We start from the raw sequence: 22,551 nt of genomic DNA, 5'->3' as shown, positions 1-22,551 counted from the left end.
TTTTACATTTATACTAATACTTCATTTATGAGTTTTATTGACAATGGAGAAATTTGTTCATTTTTAGAAGAATATATATTTATGCATTAACTAGTTATTTTATACTTGTGTTTGTAATGTTAATAATGGACATACGTAATTTATCAAAACCGTATCGATGCTCACAATATTTATTTGTTATTGAATTCACAAAGAAAATATTGGGTTTCACTCTCGAGCTTCCATATATAAATTCTTTTATAGATCTCTCTAACTCCTCTGTATTTTTTAGCTCATCCATTTTTGTAAATATCACATCATATGAGATGCCATTTTCATTCAAAAAATTCATAACACTCAGATCTCTGTGGTTTGGTAACTTTTTTGCAGGTATCAAAATATATGAACGTAATAATTCTTTTCGATTAAGTAAATATTGTCTTGTAAGTTCACCTTGTACGTTTGTACTATTATACCCATAACCAGGTGTATCTACAAGTCTAAATTTGTTGGAAATATTAAAAAAGTTGAGGTATTTTGTATATCCTGCCTTATGGGATGTTCTAGCAATTGACTCAGTACTGGCTTTATTGTACTTTGTAAGTAAAGCATTTAAAAGACTCGATTTACCAGCATTTGAACTTCCCAAAAATGCAATTTCTGGTAGTATTTTAATAGTGTTTCTAAGTTTTGGTTGATCTATTCCATCAATAGGATCATCTAAAAGTGTGTTCATTGGATTTTCAAATTCAATTGAGTTTACAGCACTTCTCTCAAAAGTAACATTGGCACCATTGAAGAACTTGTTGCATTTATTGATATCACTTACAGAATATAATTCTCCATTATATTTTTCAAATAAGTTTATAGATAATGGTATTGTTTTGGTCTTGATAACCTTGGGCGTTTTTATTCTTGGCACTTTAATCGATGGTTTTTGACTATTTTCTTTAGTAGACTCCGTTAAACTGGTTTTACCTTTTACAGTTGATATTATATTTTTAATTGTAGATATATCATATTTTGTATTTAATGTAGAATATACTCTTCTACAATACATATCAAGTTAAGTTATAGCTGCTGGGTGTATTTCATGTATTTTCTTGTCTTTTTACTTTAACTCTTTCGATGAGAGAGAGAAACTTAGATTTTTTTTAATAGATCTTTTTTTATAACCTTTTTTTTAACGGTTTGAAAACAATGTGACAGTTTAGTAATAATATATACCAGGGAAACATATTAGTTAGAATCTAAGAATTACAAATTTTAAGCTGTACTTATATATATAGTATATATGTAATATACAATTGGCATTATAAATCAAAATTTATTGGAACAATGTCCCAAATGCAGCGTCTTCAGTATTAGGATCATCGAGTATGTCCCCACTTTCTTTATTTTTGTTAACTAAACGATCGTTTGCTTTCTGTAATGTAGCCTCTCTCTTTTCTTTCCTTCTTCTTTCCTCTGCAACGCGATCAGTGCCTTCATCTTCATTAATATTAAGTGAATTCTTAACCCATTCAATATATTCTATCATCAAACTTCTTTGGCCTTTGTAGTTATCTACATTTCTTAGCTGTTCGTATAAATTGGAGATATTATATCCATTAGAAATCCCAATTAGGAATATTCTAGTTGAATCGTATTCTTTAATTAATGTTAAGAATAAAACTGTAAAAATATATAAAGCTTCTGAAAAAGAATCTTTATAAGCACTGTTACAGAGAATATTTAGTAGTAGATTTTTCATTACTTCATGAGTGAAAAACTCATCGACATGTCCATTATTGATTAAAACTTCAGATAAACACACCTTCATTATTAATATGGAATTAAATGAACATTTTCCATCCTTGACCGACATTAAATGATTTAGTAATTTCAAAAATGGCGCCAGTATAGAAACGTCTTCAAATATTATTTTCCTCATTTTTAATTGATGTTGGCTAAATTTGGATTTTGAAGAAGAGGTGTTTGTACCTCCTTGGCCAACGCAATCAATTAGAATACGAACAGTCACTGAGGTAAATTGACGTAATAAATTTTCTTCCATGATTTCATCAGTTATCTCATCTTCGTCAACAGAGGAAACAACTTCCATATCAGCATGCATATGGGTTGACCATTTCTCTGTTATTAAAACATCAAGCGTTCCAAAAAATTTAGGTAAAAAGGCTTTCATAAATCCTGGAGCAGATGAGTCAGGGCAATTTCTTAATATTGGCCTTATGGCAACATTTAAAATATGTTTCCACCCATGTGTAGATACACCGGGACTAATTTCATTTGATTGTGGGTTATATATCGCGATGGAATCGATTAATAAATTTGGCGCATTGACATCATCATAAAATACACTACCTAAAAAAGATATACCACTGATAACTAGTAAAACGTACTCTCGTGTGTATCTCACAATATGACCTACAGAATCTGCAAAATCACGAAGAGTTTGCATTGCTTTTAAATGTTCATCAATAAACTCGTCTTTGGACTTATTGGAAGTACCGGCCTCCCAGAATCTTTCTACAGTAGAGTACTCCACAAATTTTTGCACAACATTTGGTAATTCTTTCCAATTTGCTGGATCATGATATGATTGTAACTGATATAGTAATCTCATGATGTAAGGCAAAATAGGAACTATTCTAGGCCTCCATAGTTCTTGAATTAATCTAAAGTCTTCTTCCTTCTTAATATTTTGCATAGAATAATGAATAAACATTCTAGTAGCACGAACAGGAAACAAGGTTTGCCAGTGTTTCGTCAATTCTTGTTTTAATTGTTTACCTTCATCATCGATTGGAATCGTTAACAGATCACTATCTTCTTTAATCCCTCTTTTTTGGAAATATTCTGATATCTTAACAATTCCCAACCTTTCCATAAACCAAGGTAAGTCACTTAATCCCATAACAGTAGATTTATCTGACCAGGCTAATAATTCTGGATCAACAATTGCAGAAAATCTTTCCTCCTTATTGTCTAAAGAAGATTTCAAAATGATAGTTAACAAAAAGGATTTAAATGAGATTTTTTCATGATAAGATAAATTTGGCATAATTTTAGCTATTACATTTTCCAATTCGGGAAATATAGATTTTAACGATTCAGGCATCAATAAAGCCATTCTATTAATTTCAATACCGCACGCATATCTTAAATCTCTAACTGCATCAGCTTCATCATTTCTTTCCTCTAAATCGACGTTTGGATAGTCCATGGTTGCACTGATTATGATCTTTTCTAGTAAGGTGAATATAACGTTATCCTTTAACATGGTTAAGAAAAGTGCAAAATTTTGAATTTGTTTTTTAAGTAGAAGCGGGACTCTTATATTTAATGCAATAAGTTGATTTGATAATACTTGTAATTTTCCCAAAATATCGTCTAATTTTTCATCGTAATCTTCTCCATTAGGATACCATATTTTCCAACGAATGCAACCATTTATAAAACATTCAATGATCATCAATTGTGATAATGCGCCAAGATATGGCTCTGATTTGGTATCTAAAAATGTCGAATTCAGTACTAGTTGACCGGGAGGTGAACTAAAGTACTCGTTTAGACGATTATTTAACCAATCATTAGTAAAATCAACTTTAACACAAGATATCAATCTAATTATATCTCTTATTCTCTTCCTATATGTAGAACAAAAGCTCTGGAACTCAGAGGTGGATTGGAAATCTATATCTACATATTCTTTGGATATGTGACCATCAATTTGTTCATAGTATATCAAAGCCCCGGCAGAAAAAGACAATAACTCAGGTATTAACCCATTTTCCAAGAGCGGTAAACAATCGTCATTTCTTAGACATGCACACCATAAGTCAAGCGTTAGTCCACTCACAATTAAACTATCATTTCTTGTGGCTTTCATAACTAGCTTTAAATACCTATCTATAAGTTCTTCAGAATTGTTTAATTTGAAAATACAAGAGTATAAGCAACTAATCATATCAACGTATTTTTTCAAAATTGGGTACTTGACATCATCAACACCATCTACACTAGTGTTAAATTGTAAATTATCATATAGCTGGCTTAGCAGATCCATGTTGCTAAACAGTTTATTAATTATTTCTTGGTGATGCTCTTCATTATTGTACGGCCTTGTTAAAAGAATATGGATAGCATCTAATGCAGTAGATTGGGCTTTTGGTATATTGGATAAAAAGCATTTTAACAATATATCTAAAATATTAGTTCGAATAATAACATCACTTAATGGCCAATTTAAACATGTTTTCAATGTTTCAAGTAACCTTATGACATAATTAGCATTCTGGTCATTGTAGTTATCGTTCAACACATGGTTTGTATTTTGCATCATATCTAGCGTATTGTATAACTCATTAGCCCAAACACTAAACCAACCATTTTCGTTAAATTTAAATAATTTCCAATTTTCATTGAACTTATATCTTTTTGAAAACACATCCATTGGACATACAATCATAACGCATAAGGGTTGAATAATAGTCATTCTTTTTAGGACAATTAAGTCGTCTAATAAAAAGACATCTTCAAACAATATTCTAAAAATGATCAAAGTTAACTCCCTAGACGAATTTCCAATGTTCCATAATTCATTTAATGAACTATCCATATCAACCCATGAATTTATGAAATCATCACTAGAAGGTGTGTTATCTTTCAAAACTTCACCCCATACCCTTTTGGCAACTTCCACCCATAGAAAGGCTAACTTTTCTTTAATATATCTTGGATCTTTATCAGAAATCTTCAAGTTCAATTCTATAATCCATTGTCTAACTGTGTTTTTCTTAGCGTCATCATAAGATATCCATTTATGTTGAATTGAATCATTTATCATATTTAATCCAAAATATTTTAGTATATGGTTATCTTGATTATTGATGGCAATATCATAACCCCAATAAGGCGACTCATCTTGAAGTTTTACTTGATCTAGAAATTTTTGGGCTTCTAATCTTTGTTCATTTGTGGACTTAGGTTCATAAATAAGTTCCAATGCAGAAATGACTTGTGATGCACCGCTAGAATCCATTTACGATTATAATACTGTTTGGTAGTTAGCTAGGAAAATTCTTCACTCAAATACTCGTAATAAATATGAGGTGCAGTACTGAAGTTGATTAAAATTATTAATATTAGTCTTATATCACTTCTTCAATCACGCTTGTAATTAGTAATGCAATTCTATTTGTAATTCAACTGGAGTGACGCGTATATAAATCAATATTTCAATAAATTTATTCTTCAAAAAAATGTCGATAGGATTTTAACAATTGGAATATAGTAGATACAATCAACTTTCACTACAACTTTTATCTATTGATTGCAAACACGGTACAGATTCTTATTCTCTTACCAAGAAAGTAATTCCAGTTAACGTTTTTATGCTTGTAAAAATATATACTGGCTACTATAAATATATAATAATCTACAACTTTTCAAGTCCTAAGTGTTCTGAAACAATGTGATTTAAAGATTGGTAAGTAAATTTAATCTTATAACTGTTATAACAATAATAATAGTAATAAAACTAAGTAATGTTTAGTTTTTCAAGATAGGAAGCAGTATCAAAGGGGAACCTTCGTCACATTTATTTGAGGGTTTCGTACAGAGTTATACAAAGCAGTTAAGCCACTCTTCCATTGCTAGTGGAGTGATATAGTTGATTTAGTGGTATATATATGTATAATAAAAGCTTCTTAAATTTCTTATGCTTTATTTATTAATGTACATATTTTATTATATAATTCAGAGTTTAAATTATTGAAATGCATTCGTGTGGAAGACCATTGACATTTTCTTGTAAGGGCTTGCAAAAAACCAACAAACGAAAATGTATATGTATAGTCATAGAAAAACCAACAATTAAAAGGCGACAGTGTGTCTATAAGTAAAATTGTTTCTTTTGTTTATCCATTTCTGGTTTATGTTCCCATTCTGTTTCTTCTTTAATACCTCTTTGTAGTCGTTTTAGTTTCAATGTAAATTGTGGGCCTAATTCTTGTAAACCAACTTTTTCTTCATTTCTGAAAACATAACGATGTCTTCTAAAAAATATATAATCTCTTTGATTATGAAGAGTGATGACTTGTCTGCCTTCAAACTCTGGATTTTTTGGGAATATACTTTGGAACAATCTGCCGACAGTTTTACCTAATCTTGTTTGGAAATTGTTCAATATTAATTCTGGTATATGACTTGTTGGTCTACCGTGCCCGGTTATCTTGGTTACTTCAACGTATGAACTTAATTTAAAATAAAATGTAGGACCCTCTGGCAGATGCATGAAAGTTAAACCAGTAACTTTTTTCTTATCTTCATTGATAATTACAATATCTGTGAAATCTCTTTTCTCACACATGTCTGCCATATCCTTTAACTTAATTCCAAACTTACGTTTAACAAAAGTGACATTTGGTAATACTTCAATTAAAACGTTAGCAAATTCGTAAGCTTTCTTCTTGGCATTGACGTTGGTGGTAACCAAAATCTTAGGTGGGTTATTATTGTCTGAATTGAAAAATTTCATTAATTCATCTTCATCACCTTCGATATCTTTAGTAATAGTTTCATCATAAACTCTCATAGACTCTATAGTGTTTGTGACATTTTCTTTTAATCTTTTTTCTTTCAATTCTGGGTTATCTCTCTCCTCCTTAGCTCTCTGTCTTCTCATTGTATGACGCTCCTTGTTCTTCTGGTCCTTGACCTCAGCAAACAACTCTTGCCTCTTCAATTTGTTACCAATCCTTATATCCTCAGCAGCCATCTTTGTATTTGCTTAATTGTATGAATAAACAATCTTTAATAATTGATCTGTCCGTTATTTTGTTGAACTATTTCAAAGGACAGAATACATTGGAAAGTGTTAAATAGTAACTTATATTGAACTAATAAAGCAAATGATTTCCGAGACAAGATAGCATATTCAATAAATAGGTTTGTTGATAGATCAATCTGAATCATATCTAAACCTCATCATAATACTGTTGTTAAACAACTTTTCATCTATCAGCATAAAATTTTAGAAGAGTTTAAAGTTTGAAGCTCATCGAATTTTCTTTTTGTTTTTTTCATTTTCGAAGTCATCGGAACAATTAAAAGATGTGAAAAACGCATATTATACGATAATATGATAATATTGAATGCAATTAAACTATAAAGGTAGATAAGGTATATATATGTTAACTTAAGAGCCATCCGTTGCTCCCTTTCTCTAATCTCTCAATGGATGCATTTATTTGATGGGAATATACAGAATTAGGTTGAAAGTTTACTTCTAGTGTTTTATCTGTGGAGTTGTTGGAAGAATGTTGAAGACCACTATAATTGTAATTTCTTGAACTTCCAATTTGAATTTCTAAATTTTTGAACGATAAGCTTGAAATTCCAGGTAACATTACATCTGTCTCTTTATTTGATAATAATTGCAAAGAACTGTCGGCATTGATGGCTTCTGGTATGTATTCATAAACATTTGAATTTCTTTTAGGATGTCGTTTAGATTTTTGTTTGTTTTGTTGTTTAAGACTGTTTTTAATTTCAAGTAATGGTCTACCCCATGCTATTTGGATTTTATTGCCTCTGATTACCTTTCCTTGTAATATTCTCATCGAGTTTTCTGCACAAATACGATCAACATACGTTACGAATAATATATTGGTATTTGGATCTTTAGATATTTCAATTAAATTACCAAAAGGTAGGAAGTATGATTTAAACTCATTCATACTTATATCTTTCGAAGCATTGCTTACGACCAATGTTGTATTATCTGGATTTGTTGAGTCATTTAAAACAGGTAAAACTTGTTTAGTAATTACTAAATTCGAAAGCTTTCTATCTTGCTTCTGCTTTGGTTTGACAATAGTGGCTGATGAAGCTATCGTTGTGGAAGTGGTTTTAGGAACAAATGTATCTTTTCGAAAATTAGAAAACTGAACATTCTTATTTGTTGTATTGTTATCATTATTACCAACAGTTCTTACTTTAATACCTCTGCCATTCAGTATTTTATTTTGCATTTTAGAAAGGGCATCATTGTAGTCATTTTGATCATGGAATTTAATGAAACCATAGCCTTTTGAAATATATGTTAATGGATCATGAATGATTTTGGAAGATAAAGTCGATGCGTAATGCGATTTAAATAAGTTGTATAGTTGTGATTCTGTGACGTTTTGTCCTAGATCGCCAACAAAAACTGAGTAATCGTTGGACTGCGGACCTTGGTTTTCTGTATGCGTAGCTGAACTGGACAGAGATGACCCACTGGACCAATTCAATTTGAAATACCTTCCTTTATAACCTGGTATCATTGTTCCATTCTTCATGATTGCATTTGATGCCGTTTCATGTGTTGAGAATTCAACAAAACAATATCCTAGATTACTTTTACCTTCTGTAGGTCCTGCATTATTGTGCTGGAATTGCATATTCCACATCATTCGTACGTTTGTTGCAGGTTCTCCCACTTTATTCCATATATCCTTTATAACAGCTTCGTTCCAACTGTAATCTAAACCACCCATGTATAATACATTGTTGCCCTTACCTTGAGTTTGTTTGTAATTATACCGAGGTTTGTAATTATTGTATGGCTTACTGTGCTGAAACTCATTTGACTTTGTGAAATTTTTATTATAATTGGATTTCTGGTTATAATTCATCCTTGCCACAATATATTTAGTAGTGTAAAAATAATAACAAAAATACCAGTATTATTCAACTGAAGAATTGAAGTAAGAATTTTATAATTTAATCATATGCTAAAGTATTAATAACTTAATTAATTACTTCAATGTATATATCTTTAAAATTAGATGTTGCAATTTTTATAATCACCGCTTAACAAATTTGACGCTTTGAAAAATAAACTATTTACAGTTCCTATAAAGGACTTGGTTAAGATAAATTATTTACAAAAGTGAGTACTATTCTATAAAAGTGTCAATATCGTAATCTCATTGCTTTTACTGGAAAGCTTGAATTCTTTCTCTATTTATCCTATATTTTATCACTTTTAATAACCTCTTTAAGGGATAGATCGGAGCAATAGTGGATGCAAAGAGAACATTTGAAATTTCGCCCTTCGAGATATGTTCAACGTAATTATCTATATCTTTTTTTTCTAATCTATCAGATTCCTTTTTTTCTAAGCTGTTAACTTTATTTAATCGCTTTAATAACAGTGCCTTTTGCTTGGGAGTAGCTTGTAATTTTCTCCATGGTGAAAATTTGTTCACATTTAATGTATAGCCCTTGTCATCATTGCCACGCATTTGCATTTCTGATATAGTCTGTTCAATAATGCCAGCAGCTTTAAAGAAATCGTTAGTTTTCACTAATTCTCGAGGTATGAATCGAATACCTGATTCTTCGCGCATAGCAAACGGTAGTTCTCTATAAATTTTTGCGATATAAATTTCTTTCGCCACATTATCCTTTTCCTTTGTTTCCTTATAAAGTCTTATGTGATGGTTATTATGTATCGAAAATGCCCAAGCTGTGTTTGCAGTTTTAACCCAGGGATAACTTGATTTCATAAAATATTGATTTTCTCGTTCTGTATTAGAAATAGGTTCCTTTTCGGTTAACGAAAGATATCCATTACTATCTTTATAAGCTTCACAAAAATCCTCAAAGGATGGATATGATGTTAAAGTTAAATCGAAATCATTATGTTCTTCCAAATAATCATTATACTTGGCTTTTAAACTGTCCTCCACAGCTGCATTTTTCAGCACCATCTCTTGTTTTTCTTTATCGATCTGTAACTTCAAAGTATTTAATTCTGAAATTGTAGCAGCTTCTAATTCATCATTGAAGTTATCGATACCCATTAAAGTTGGTACAGACACCACGCCTACGTTTTCAACCCCGACGAAGTCGATAATATGACAATGTTTTTTCGAATGGTGCAATCTAAGACCCCTACCTATCATTTGTACCAAAAGAGATCTCGATTTCGTCGGTCTGCATAACAATACGCAGTCTATGTTAGGTATATCTGTTCCTTCTGTAAATATCCCACAATTGATTAACACCTCAATCTTAAAGTTCTTAAAATCATTTATAATTCTATCTCTCTCGGCTACTTTTGTTGTACCTGTCACGTACTCTGCATTTATACCAAACTTTCTGAATTCTTCACATAAATATTTAACATGAGCAACATCAACTGCAAATAACAATGTTGATTTCAAATTCTCTTTTTGTCTTTCCTCGAGATAAGTCCTCACAACAATGTTATTAATTTTCTCGGTATTCATTACTTTCGATAGTGAGTCTAATTTAAAGTCGTTGCAGCTGCTAACCTCCACGTCATCTAAATTGACATCCACATTTACTGACGTGAAAAGACCTTCGCAAAGCCAGTTTTCTTTAATCATCTCTACGATACCTTTATGGTACACGATCTCGTCGAACATAACAGATAGCGCTTTATTATCATTCCGCTCAAACGTGGCGCTAAAACCAATGACTGGTATTTTTCCATTTGAATTGATAGTATCTACTACCTTTATGTAACTTTTCGCCACCGCATGATGAGCCTCATCGATGATAATTAAATCAATGTTCTTCTCATTGTATTTTGCTAACCGATTCAATAAAGATTGAACAGAGCCGACTATCACATCCGCCTGCTCCACTTCACAATGATACTTCCCCATTTCCACTTGAGCATTAATATCATGACTAAAATTTTTTATAGTATTAATGGTCTGTAATGCAAGTTCTCTTCTATGCACCAAAATCAAAGTTCTGAACTTGTCACCTTCGTTCTTTGGCGTGCGTGATTTCAATTGATCTATTAGATTGGTGAAAATCACCGTCTTACCGCCCCCAGTAGCCAAAGAGACACCTATCTTTTTAATACCGTTTGCAATTGAGTCTACACATTTATCGATTGCAACCTGCTGATAATTACGCAGTTTGTATTGAGTAGAGACCTCTCTCGCAAACAATAGACGACTCAACGTCTCCAGACCAACTTTAATCATAGATGAAAGAACCGCAACACAGAAGCACGTCACTTTACTCGAGAGAAGGCCGTATACTAGATCCCGTCGGTGGTATCGACACCACTAAACATTGTGTTGTGTACACCTTCACAGATATAAATATACATATATATGCATACCTTACCTGTATCTTAGGGCATCGAGTCGGGGAACTTTCATTACCCGTCACGTGAAAGCATTTTTTTTTCATTTCTCTAGCCGTGGAACCAACCCCGGCTCCGGGGAACACATCGTTGCGCGACAAGGCGCTATCACGCTCGTCCACGCAGTGGAAATGCAACAGTTGTCGAACACCCCAAGCAAGCAAACCCCTTACCCGGCTGCTCACCACCACATCTGTGACCTGCTCAGTCAACACAGCGCGTTAATATAGCACGTGACCCTCCTCGCTCCACAATTTTCAGCCGGACGTAGGGGTCCCTTCTCATCACAAAAACCGGGTGTGGCCGGGTGAACCACCTGATCCGCCTGAACTGCGCAGAACATTCTAGCAAGATGACCCTTTCTTGCTGGCATCGCAGGTTATCGAATCGATCAATCACTTTTTCGTTAACGGTGGTTAAGATTTATAGTATCGTCTATCTGGCCACACTGTCAAAGAAAAGAAAGAAAGAAAGATAACTAAAGTAGTTTGGCTATTAAAACAAAATCGTGATATTAATTATTTAAGTTTATTCAAAGCCACTGATGGAGCATTTCTAGTTTCTATATATAAATTGGGTTTGTGTGTATGGTATTTATTGTTTGGTTATCACAAGATATTATATATAAGTATACACACACACACACACGCATATATATATATCTATATATATAACCGCTCCTGTTTGTTGTTGTCCTTCTTCTACTTTTTTGGGTTAAAGGAAGATTAATATTAAACTGTAGGTCAAGATCCTTTTTTTATTCTTTTTAAAAAAATTGTACAACTATTTATGTTAATATCATTGACGGAAATCATATATTATAACTAAATTCATAATTCATTGGAAATAAGAATATCTGGTATACATTTACACTTCTTTCTATCCCTTTGCCTAGTTCACTTCATTTTTTTTATTATCTGCACAATTATTATATCAGCACTATCCTATTTGGAATACTATTGGGAAAAAACCTTTTTAAAGAAAAATAGAAAAAATATTAAAAACATAAAACGATATACAATATACTCGTTCCCTGCATTCATTTAATAATATTTTTTTAATTATCCCATCGTACAATCGTACTATCTCCCCATCCCTTTAGATTTCGAAATATCAATTGTTATTCGACTAGTATATTTCTATCTCTTCACCACTCTCATCCTGTCATAGTTCCCGTTTTATAGATGAGTTTGAGTTACAGTATTTACAAAGAAGGTGGACTCTTGAACGACCGGTACCAAAAAATAGAAGACATCAGTGAAGGTTCGTATGGTTACGTTTCATTGGCTAATGATGTTAAAGAGAAGCGGCTAGTTGCTGTGAAGTACATTTTTAAACTGGATGAAGATGATGATGGCGAAAAAGATGATGATGACGACAGTGATTGTCCTAGTGTCTGTGACTCCAGTATTGAAAAAAGACAGCAGTTAGTAAATAATAGAAACTCAAGAATCTCGTCGAAAATTCGATCAAAGTTCTACGAGAACGTCTGCTTAGAGGCTGTTTATGAAGTCGATATTCAATTGAAGATCGGGCAACATAAAAACATCGTGTCTTTATTGGATTATTTCGACTCATACATCATTTTGGAATATTGTTCGGGTGGTGATTTATATGAAGCCATCAAGGACGATATCGTTCCAAGGAAGACTGTCTCGATCGTGAAAATATTCAATCAAATCATGGATGCGGTCGAGTTCGTACATTCGAAGTCGATATACCACAGAGATATTAAACCAGAAAATATATTGATCTCGGGCATCGACTGGAATATCAAGTTGACTGATTGGGGTTTAGCTACAACTGAGAAAACCTCATTGGACAGAAATGTTGGTAGCGAAAGATACATGGCTCCTGAGTTGTTCGAATCGAATCTAGATCTCCAAGAAAGAAAAGAACCATACGATTGTAGTAAAGTAGATATTTGGGCAATGGGTATTGTGTTCTTAAATATCGTTTTCCAGAAAAATCCTTTCTCTGTTGCAAATCAAACTGATAAGTCGTTTTGTTATTTTGCAGGTAATAGAGAAGCTTTGTTTGATGTCTTCTCTACAATGAGTTACGATTTCTTCCAAGTGTTAAGATATAGTTTGACAATTGATCCATTGAATAGAAACTTATTAAGCATGAGAAATGAATTAAATGGTTTATCAGAATTTACCATGGACGATGAGTACTACAATAACTTAGGTAGCGACAACTACACAGCTGTTTCAGACTCAGGAGATTACATGAAATATTCAGACGTTTCATCATCAACAACAGCTGTTAATGATAAATTCTTATTGAATGATACTAAAGCGTTTGACAAGCAAATACCTTTCTCATTACCAAACCCTATTCCTGCAATGACACTTTCGACAAGTGTTGATGCCGAACCAATTCTAATAAACAATGCCAGAACTGGTTCTCCAACTGTCTCGACAGTTAGTAGTAATAGTGAAAATTCAAATCAAAACAACACTTCAACTGCTTATTCCACTAATAATACGAGCAGGGAATTGTCGAGAGAAAAATATCAAAATAAAGATGGCAAGGTTAATCACGAAAATAGTAAAGCAAGAGCGAAGTCTGTTCCTAAATTTAGATTCAATAAACGTTCTCATCCTAAGCCTGAAACAACTAATCAAGGTAATACTCAACATGGTTTAAACCATACAAAGCAAACCAATCGTAGAAAGAGTTTCAATGATGTTGGCTTCAGATTTAACAATAACTACGGTAATAAGAACCACAATAACACAAACAATATTAACAACTATAATAAATTTCCCCGTGCAATTAAGATCCAAAGGAGGAAAAAGAAACCAATTATCAAGAATTCTAGAAAACCACTTGGATTACCAACTCCAAACTCTCACATGAATAATTTCTTCAATGAATACAAATCCAAAGATAACTTTAACACCAGTGATTTTTTCACGCCCCCCACTTTGCATAATAGATACATCGAAGGTATCTTCAATAACAACAACAGATCGCATGACTACAATAAATTCCAACATGGTAAACTTCATAACAATAGCAATAAATTATCCTATAATTATCATAACAACAGTGTTTCTTCTTCAAAGAATCAAAGAAGACCAAGCACAACCGGTTCCATTACTGGTTCAGAGGCAATTAACTACATTCGAAACAGAGGACATAGTAGAAATAATAGTTCTAATAATCCACATGTTTCTCCTGGCAGATATATTCCACCTAACCTAAGGATAACAAGTTTATATTCGGGTGAAAATTCAACTCCAAAAAATATTTCAGAAGTACTCGATATTCCACCACCAAGTACATATCATGAGCAGTTTTTGAGTAATACCAATGGCTCAAACAACAATGGAGAACCTGATCTCGATGATGTTTTATTTACCCTAGAAGAAAATGATTATGACTTCGTAAAAGATATGGATAGTCTATCTTTAAATAACAACGTCAACTCTCAAAGTGGTACTAATTTAGTTCCAGATTTACTGAAAACAAATCATGTCAGTACTTCGATTCAGCAACCTGCTGCAAGATCATACAATGGAGTTCTCAGAAATTCTACTACAGGTGGTGATAATAACAGCCAAGATAGCCGTAGAAGAAGTTCATCTCATAAATATAAGGCCGGTGTTTACGTTCCACCTCATCATAGAAGATTATCTGCTGAGCCTAGTTATGACGAGACATTATCGGTGCCACCTAATGGTATTGCAGTTACAAATACAAATAATCCGTATTATAATCAAAGGCGCCCTAGCTTGACACCTTCTCCAAGGTCAAATGCATCACAATGGACAAATTCTGTGCTACAGAGATCTGATAGAACAAGTGATAACATATCATCATCTCTCGATCAACGATTTATGGCAAAATCCGGAAGAGCTTCTCCTTTCCCGCTGATTAATCATGCGTCCAGTACCACAGCTGTTCAAAATAGAGATGTATTTGCAGAAGATAATGATGCTCTAGTCTTCGAAGATGATGATGATGAATTAGATGAAAACGGAATGGTCGACAAAAGAGCAATGTTTGGACCTTATGAAATCTATGATCAAAATGTTACTGAACCATCTACAAACAAGCAGAAAGATAGAACAGCTAGGAAATCAAGTTTACTTCAAGATCAGGCAGTCAATTCCTTGGAGGAATATAAAAATAACTGGCTGATGTTGCAACAACAAGATTAGTATTGATAGTTGTTTTATGATACGTATGCTTGTTGATTAAGTAATTAAGTACATATAAAGGTTTTTATAATTTAATGTCTTTTAACGATTATTTGTATTTATTGGAATGCTTTTGTAATTGTTTATATATATTGTATAATATAAGAAAATGTTTATTATTTGGTGAATGTTTTTGATGATTCTGCTTCTTGTAAATAGAATAAAATACAAAGAAGTGTGACAACGGATGTTACTAATAGAGTCTTTATGCTGGAACTTATAGCGGTTCTAGTATCCTCAATGTATTCAATGTTATTAAAATTCTGGCTCTTAGATAAAACACTTGGTGATAGTGCATTGTCTTTATTTTTTGACACTTTTGAATTTGAATTATATTGGTCCATAGCCAGATTAATTAGGTTAATATATTTATTTGAGGATTCATTTTCACTTGAAGAATCAGGGATGATATTTGGGACATTGGCAAAAAAATCAGTAATTAATACATCTTTTGGATCTCTTGAGTAAAGATCTTTTCTTACACCTACATTAGAATGAACTTTTTCAAACGTGTAATATTGAAATAAGTCTTCTAATGTAAGTGTTGAGCTCTTATCGATCTGTTCTAAAAATTCTAACGTATAGTATGTGAATCTATCAATGACAGCAACACCTAACTCTACATCAGAATGGTGAGAATAAGAACTTTCATCTAATTCACTTGAACCTATAGCTAAAATGTTTGGAGAGTAAAACTTTGAAAACATCGTATTTGCTTGGCAAGTATCGACCATGAAGAAGATTTCATTGTATCTTTTCTTCTCATGCATCTGTTCGAAAGCATCAGCGATATCTTCAGAAGCAATTTCTTCAGCATCTTGAAACTTCAAGAAATCATCACCACCATGGCCAGTCATATAAATGAAAATATTTGAATTTTCGTCAGTTAAGAGTCGTTTTGATTTTGGTTGTTCATCAGGCCATCTATCCGTTAACAATCTAATAAAATTTTCTACTGTTACATCATAACCTTTATAATCAACTTCAATTGATTCACCATAAAGATCAATTTTTCTATCTTGATTATTGAATACTGACCCTGGAAATAAGTTTCTTGAATTACAAGCTACATCGTCACTTAACATTAGGATGATCTGAGAGTCAGGGATACCTAGTCTCTTTACAGTCCTGTACATTGACAATACATTTGCCATGTGTCTATAATTGAACCAGAAAGTTGATGTAGAGACTAGTACAGCCCAGTTATTTGTATGATTATTTTTCTCTTCATCAGCTAGCACATAGTTTGTTGTTAGCAACAACAAAAACGGTATGAAAAAATTGAACCTCATTGTAACAACGTGAGTCTGATATTCTGTGCCGATTATTTGGATGAACTTCAAATACTTCGTCAACGTATGCATCAGATATATCCATTTAATATAAAGTTCCACTTTGTGATGTAGCTTTTCTTTTGTTTAGGTGTAATATTGCCCTGGTGGTGTTTTTTGTACCAATATTACCCGGAGCAACTATATAAGTATTTCACTAGTTCCAGTAATATATATATATATATATAGTAATGCAGTAATTGATATATGATTAAAGTAGAGAACATGCTTGAATGCTTATGTATATTTATTTTACAATTTTTATTGTATAGTGTATATTGTTGTTTATATATGCATGTCTTATTTTTTCGATACTTTATATTTATTTATCTTTCCTTTCCTTTCAAAATTCTTATAACTGATAGCACTATTCTGTAGGACACCTGCGATCTGCTCTTTTGCTTGCGATTTCTCATCCTTGGACCTTATTGCTTTATTCTTGAAAGTATCATACCTTCCCATATATTCTTTAACTTTATTCAATTCACCCATTATCCTTGAGTTATCCTTGACGTTATACAGTTTTGTGTTAATGAACAGCAAAGACGTAAGTATGTAAGCCATATGGTTGACAAGTTTCAATTTTTCTAATTCAATGTTATTGGATGAATTCAAATTAATCAGCATGTCGTCCAAAGATCCATGACTTATGAGTTTCTCTAGCTGTGGCTTCAAGGCGTTGAGCTGCTTATTGAGATGGTTCAAGTACAACTTGAATTTTTTAATATCGTTATCCATGGTGATAGAGTGCTGGTCTGTGGTAAGTGTATAATCTATAGCGCTGTGCCCGTCTATATACATATACATATATATATATGTATGAAAACGTGTGTTTAACATATGCAATAGTAGCTCATCGAATTGACGACATCGCCTTTTTCAATGCAGCGTTAGTATAAATTTTTCATCACCACACGTCACATGACCTGAAATTTGAAAATAAAAAAAAAGAAATTAGTCAGTCACGTGAGCAAAGACAATACACTATCACGTGACTGACAATATGAAAAAGGGGGGTAACAGTTTCTTATATCACGTGCCTCTCTGCGTATCCGCCGCTCCCCCGCCTCCTCACGATAACGTCACCCGGCCGCCCACCCGCGGCTGCGAAAGGCACGCACACCAACGCGCACGCTTACTCTCTGTTTACAATTGTACGTCATTGTGTATGTGGTGTCGTGTAACGTTACACAACTTCCTGATTGCCTCTACACCGCTGAACTGTATACACAGATGCACACCAATACCAGCTCTACGCTCTGATTTTGAGAAATATCGTACTTGTCCCAATGTCAAATCTGATGATAATTTATCTTATAATGGATAATTACTGTTTTTGTGTATTGTTTCTAAGTAATGCTTTCATTCTTTTCATTTTTTATTTTCGATTAATAATATATTCATATTTTCAGATCTACATTAATGTAATTATATTAAGACACACACACATGTACATATATATATATATATGTGTGTGTGTGTGTGTGTGTGTATACATAGTAAATAATAGAAACTGCGCATCATTACCCAAAGTGTTTTAGTACTACAATTGCATAGAACAAACTGAAACCACAGAAACAGATAACAAGAAATATCAAAAGGCTACAAACAAATAAACAAAGCATATTACAAGCATTCACACACATATAGGACTCTAATAGACTCATTTTAATTTCTCTCTTCCTCATCTTTTTTGTTTTGGCATGATACACTACTATACATCAAATTTACTGATAAATATATATATATTTATATTTTTATTAATATATGGGAAGAACTTAATTGAAGCATATGAATATCATGGGAATCGCGATAATGTGATTAAATCGGTAGAACCATTGACTCACACTACGATATTAAATGAGAATTTTGAAAATAGAAATCACTTTGAACTGCCTATAGATCTCTTGGATTCAACGTCATTGCTAGAAGATGATGACTATGATAATGAGGACGATGCAGATCAAGAGCAGGATGAGGATGGTCACGTAGATGATAAATATATGAAATTTTTAAATCAGAAACTGAAAAGAAATTTCGACGTGAAGACTGCATCACCATTAAATCCAAACATAGACACAAACACAATCACAAATGCATATGCAAATAAATATAAAAAGCCAAGCATGATTATACCTTATAATACAGATAATTCACTTTCAGATTATGAACTAAGTGATATTGTATTGGTTTCAGATTTGAAAGATGGTTTATATGGCTTGAATAGATACACAGGAGAAATAATATGGTCACTGAATCATGTGGATATAGAACATTCGATTTTAACAATTACAGATGACGAGAATGATATGATTATAAAGGATTCGACAGGTTCAAAGACAAATGAAACTTTAATCATTGAACCATTTGGTGATGGTAATATTTACTTTTTTAATGTTTTTCAAGGTGTAACAAAATTACCCATTTCAATACATCAATTAATAATGTCATCACCAATGCATTTAAAGACAAATTTTATTATTGATGAAATAGGTACAGTTGTAGAAGAAGAAAAAACTTATACAGGTTCCAGACAAACGTCGATGTTTACAATCGATATTAGAACAGGTACTATTTTGTCTGCATTCGGTTTTAGTACAGAAAATAAAAAGTATTATGATGAATCAGACGAAACTAATATAATTGATCCATCAAATATAATTAAAATCGGTAAAACAACTTATCGTTTAGAGATTCACTCAAATGACTCGCCATCATACGATGTTACATACACGACATGGCAAAGAAATTCATTAGATTTACATTTCGCAACTGGTAATAATTTTTCCAAAGATGGTATTTATATTTCACCATTAAAATCAACAACGTCAGATGATAACTCTGTAATGGCAATTGATTTAAATAATAATGAAATTAAATGGATTTCAGATAAATTTTCATCAGGTATAATTACAAATATATTTGACGTTTTCCAAAATAAAATTACAGGTGATAATGTACTAGCACAACATCCAGTACATCAATTTAATGTAAATTATAATGGCAATAATTCAAAAGAATTATACGAAAAGGTTTATCTAGATCAATTAGATAATAAATCATGGATTGCATTATCAGAAATTAATTTTCCATCATTTGTTAATTCAGCAAAATTATCAAGATATCAACAAAAGGAAGATAAGTTAGGTGAAAGTTATACATATGATTTAAAATTAAAATTTTTGAAAAATAAAAAATTATTCAAATCAACTATTATCGGTGTCCATTATTTAAATAAAGAGAAAAAAAATCATTATTACAATTATAATTTAAATGAAAAACATAATTTAATTATGCTACCATATGATGATAAAGATTATTTTACATATGGTGACGAGGATTCGGGTTTCACTAAAACAGAATACGTGCCTGTTGATGAAAACGGTAAAATACTTGACACTTTAGCAACATCAATATTCAAAACAAACATGTATTCGAATAGCTATTACAAGAATACAGATAATAATGGACTAAATAGTAATAATAATAAAAATTCACAAAATAATAATGACAATTCAAATGATGCATTTAATCCAGAAGAAAATTATAAATTATTTTCACCAGAAGAATTACAGGCTTATAGATTAAAACTTCATGAAGAAATTGCAAGAGAAATGAATACAAACAATAAAGAGTTTATGCTTGATAATAACTCATACATTTCGATAATTAAAAACTTCGCAAAAAGGATATTAGAAACACTAACAGTGTTTATTGTGACAACTGTATTACTAATATTATTACATCGATATGAAATTATTAGACCATCAGCAGATTTATTAAAATCAATAGGTGTGTTAAAGGAAACTGAGTTTTACAGAAGAGATTCTTTTTATGTTAAAAGATTTAGTCAAAATATTCGCCGTTTAAGTTTTTTCGATAAAATTGGTACAGAAAATAAAAGAGAATCGGCAGAAACTTTAACTATTAATAATAAATTAAAAAATAGTAACTCAAGTGCTTCCCCTGGTGGGAAAGAACCAACTACTATTAATTTTAAAAACAACGATATATTTTCTGTAGAGACTCAACCTATGGATAGACAAATAAGCACGTTTAGTGTCGCATCTAACATTGATCCAATTCAAGAATTTGGTCAAGATACATCAAATAATGATATTGCATATAATGACGATTCGTTGACGAGAATAGGAAATACTACAATGGATACATCAGTTGATTCTGATGCATTTACGCTTGTAACAAATGAAAAGAAGAAGAAAAAGAAAAATAAGAAAAATAAAAAGAAAGCGAATACTAACACTAATACAACTAAGACTACAAGTGATGCTAATGTTACAGCAACAACTGATTCGAACAGCAAATCAAATGCAACTACGGTTGCAACTTCTTTGTTGAAAAAGGGTAACCAAGATTACAACTTATCAAGTATGCCATTAATTAGATCAAATAGTCAAAACCCAATTCCAATTGATGATGACCATGATAAAAACTTGAAAAACTTAACAGTCTCTAAAGAAGTTTTAGGTTTTGGTTCATTAGGAACAGTTGTTTATAAAGGAAAATTTGAAGGTAGACCGGTAGCAATTAAGAGAATGTTAATCGATTTCTGTGATATTGCATCAACTGAAATAGATTTATTATCAGAGAGTGACGACCATCCAAATGTTATTAGATATTATTGTTCTGAAGAAACAGGTAGATTCTTATACATTGCTTTAGAACTTTGTAACTCGAACTTGGAAGATTTAGTTGAAAAAAGACGTCTGGTAGTGAAAAAAATGTTATTAGAAACTGCCGATGTTTGGTCTAGAGATTGGGAATCTTTGACTATTCTGAATCAAATAGCATCTGGTGTTAACCATTTACATTTATTAAAAATCATCCATAGGGACATTAAACCACAAAATATTTTAGTTGCAACAGCAAAGAAATTCATCGCAGGCCAAATTTCCGCTGATAAATATGACAATTCGAATATTCGTATTTTAATATCTGACTTTGGTTTATGTAAAAAATTAGAGAGCGATAAATCTTCATTCCAAACTAATGTAAACAATGCTGCAGGTACCACTGGTTGGAGGGCTCCTGAACTTTTAGATGTCTCGAAGAGAGCTTTATTACAAACGATTAAAGAAGTGTCAGAAAATGATAAATCTGCTTCTCAATTATCAAATTCTGATGCTGTTCATGATGATGGTAGTAAAATGAGATTGACTAGAGCTATTGACATTTTCTCAATGGGTTGTGTATTTTATTACATTTTATCAAATGGTGAACACCCATTTGGTGACAGATATATAAGAGAAGCTAATATCATCAAAGGTTCATTCAATCTTTCTAAAATTTCAGCTACTTTGACAGATGAATCGTTACAATTGGAAGCTAAGGATTTAATTTCTCGTATGATTTCAAATGATCCGCTAAGTAGACCACCTGCATTAGATGTTTTAAAACATCCCTTATTTTGGTCAGTTTCGAAAAAGCTTCAGTTCTTATTAAAAGTGAGTGATCGTTTTGAAGGTGAAAGAAGAGATCCACCATCTGCACTATTGCTTGAGTTAGAAGCAAATGCAAAGTTTGTCATCTTAAATGGGAATTGGACAACTACCCTTGACTCAGAATTCATTAGTAGTTTAGGTAAATACAGAAAATATTCGGGCGCCTCATTTTTGGATTTATTAAGAGCTTTCAGGAATAAATACCACCATTACCAAGATACCCCAGCATCGATTTCTAAAAAAATAGGTATTTTACCAGATGGTTTTTATTTCTATTTCATTGAAAAATTTCCAAACTTATTGTTAGAACTTTACAAACTTATTGAAGAAAATTTAAACGACGATCCAAGTTTTATAGAATATTTATAAAGGTAATCTACGCCATACAT

At 32.0% G+C, this 22,551-nt stretch overlaps 9 protein-coding genes across 9 annotated transcripts; 2 read left to right on the top strand and 7 right to left on the bottom strand.

The window, feature by feature from the left end:
• Positions 1-94: 94 nt before the first annotated feature.
• Positions 95-1,039, bottom strand: MRX8 (translation initiation/elongation factor MRX8; the record flags this gene model as incomplete). The annotated part of the gene is made up of 1 exon (XM_003686747.1): positions 95-1,039. One exon carries the CDS (start codon positions 1,037-1,039, stop codon positions 95-97), a length of 945 nt encoding a protein of 314 aa, XP_003686795.1.
• A 267-nt stretch (positions 1,040-1,306) lies between these two features.
• MSN5 (karyopherin MSN5) lies at positions 1,307-5,023 on the bottom strand (the record flags this gene model as incomplete). Its single annotated transcript, XM_003686746.1, has 1 exon — positions 1,307-5,023. The coding sequence occupies one exon, from the start codon at positions 5,021-5,023 to the stop codon at positions 1,307-1,309; it is 3,717 nt and encodes a 1,238-aa protein (XP_003686794.1).
• An 852-nt stretch (positions 5,024-5,875) lies between these two features.
• RPF1 (rRNA-binding ribosome biosynthesis protein RPF1) lies at positions 5,876-6,760 on the bottom strand (the record flags this gene model as incomplete). The annotated part of the gene is made up of 1 exon (XM_003686745.1): positions 5,876-6,760. The coding sequence occupies one exon, from the start codon at positions 6,758-6,760 to the stop codon at positions 5,876-5,878; it is 885 nt and encodes a 294-aa protein (XP_003686793.1).
• Positions 6,761-7,175: 415 nt separating this feature from the next.
• NAM8 (Nam8p) lies at positions 7,176-8,660 on the bottom strand (the record flags this gene model as incomplete). Its single annotated transcript, XM_003686744.1, has 1 exon — positions 7,176-8,660. One exon carries the CDS (start codon positions 8,658-8,660, stop codon positions 7,176-7,178), a length of 1,485 nt encoding a protein of 494 aa, XP_003686792.1.
• A 303-nt stretch (positions 8,661-8,963) lies between these two features.
• On the bottom strand, positions 8,964-10,994 carry IRC3 (double-stranded DNA-dependent ATPase; the record flags this gene model as incomplete). The annotated part of the gene is made up of 1 exon (XM_003686743.1): positions 8,964-10,994. The coding sequence occupies one exon, from the start codon at positions 10,992-10,994 to the stop codon at positions 8,964-8,966; it is 2,031 nt and encodes a 676-aa protein (XP_003686791.1).
• A 1,348-nt stretch (positions 10,995-12,342) lies between these two features.
• On the top strand, positions 12,343-15,330 carry KSP1 (putative serine/threonine protein kinase KSP1; the record flags this gene model as incomplete). The annotated part of the gene is made up of 1 exon (XM_003686742.1): positions 12,343-15,330. One exon carries the CDS (start codon positions 12,343-12,345, stop codon positions 15,328-15,330), a length of 2,988 nt encoding a protein of 995 aa, XP_003686790.1.
• A 155-nt stretch (positions 15,331-15,485) lies between these two features.
• Positions 15,486-16,733, bottom strand: GPI8 (GPI-anchor transamidase; the record flags this gene model as incomplete). The annotated part of the gene is made up of 1 exon (XM_003686741.1): positions 15,486-16,733. The coding sequence occupies one exon, from the start codon at positions 16,731-16,733 to the stop codon at positions 15,486-15,488; it is 1,248 nt and encodes a 415-aa protein (XP_003686789.1).
• A 267-nt stretch (positions 16,734-17,000) lies between these two features.
• On the bottom strand, positions 17,001-17,540 carry LRP1 (Lrp1p; the record flags this gene model as incomplete). The annotated part of the gene is made up of 1 exon (XM_003686740.1): positions 17,001-17,540. One exon carries the CDS (start codon positions 17,538-17,540, stop codon positions 17,001-17,003), a length of 540 nt encoding a protein of 179 aa, XP_003686788.1.
• An 863-nt stretch (positions 17,541-18,403) lies between these two features.
• Positions 18,404-22,531, top strand: IRE1 (bifunctional endoribonuclease/protein kinase IRE1; the record flags this gene model as incomplete). Its single annotated transcript, XM_003686739.1, has 1 exon — positions 18,404-22,531. The coding sequence occupies one exon, from the start codon at positions 18,404-18,406 to the stop codon at positions 22,529-22,531; it is 4,128 nt and encodes a 1,375-aa protein (XP_003686787.1).
• Between the last annotated feature and the right edge of the window lie 20 nt (positions 22,532-22,551).

Source organism: Tetrapisispora phaffii, chromosome 8 (genome assembly GCF_000236905.1).
Source record: "Tetrapisispora phaffii CBS 4417 chromosome 8, complete genome".
Taxonomy (NCBI): domain Eukaryota; kingdom Fungi; phylum Ascomycota; class Saccharomycetes; order Saccharomycetales; family Saccharomycetaceae; genus Tetrapisispora; species Tetrapisispora phaffii.
The sequence above is the reverse complement of the archived record's forward strand: the minus strand, read 5'-3'. Positions and strand labels throughout refer to the sequence as shown.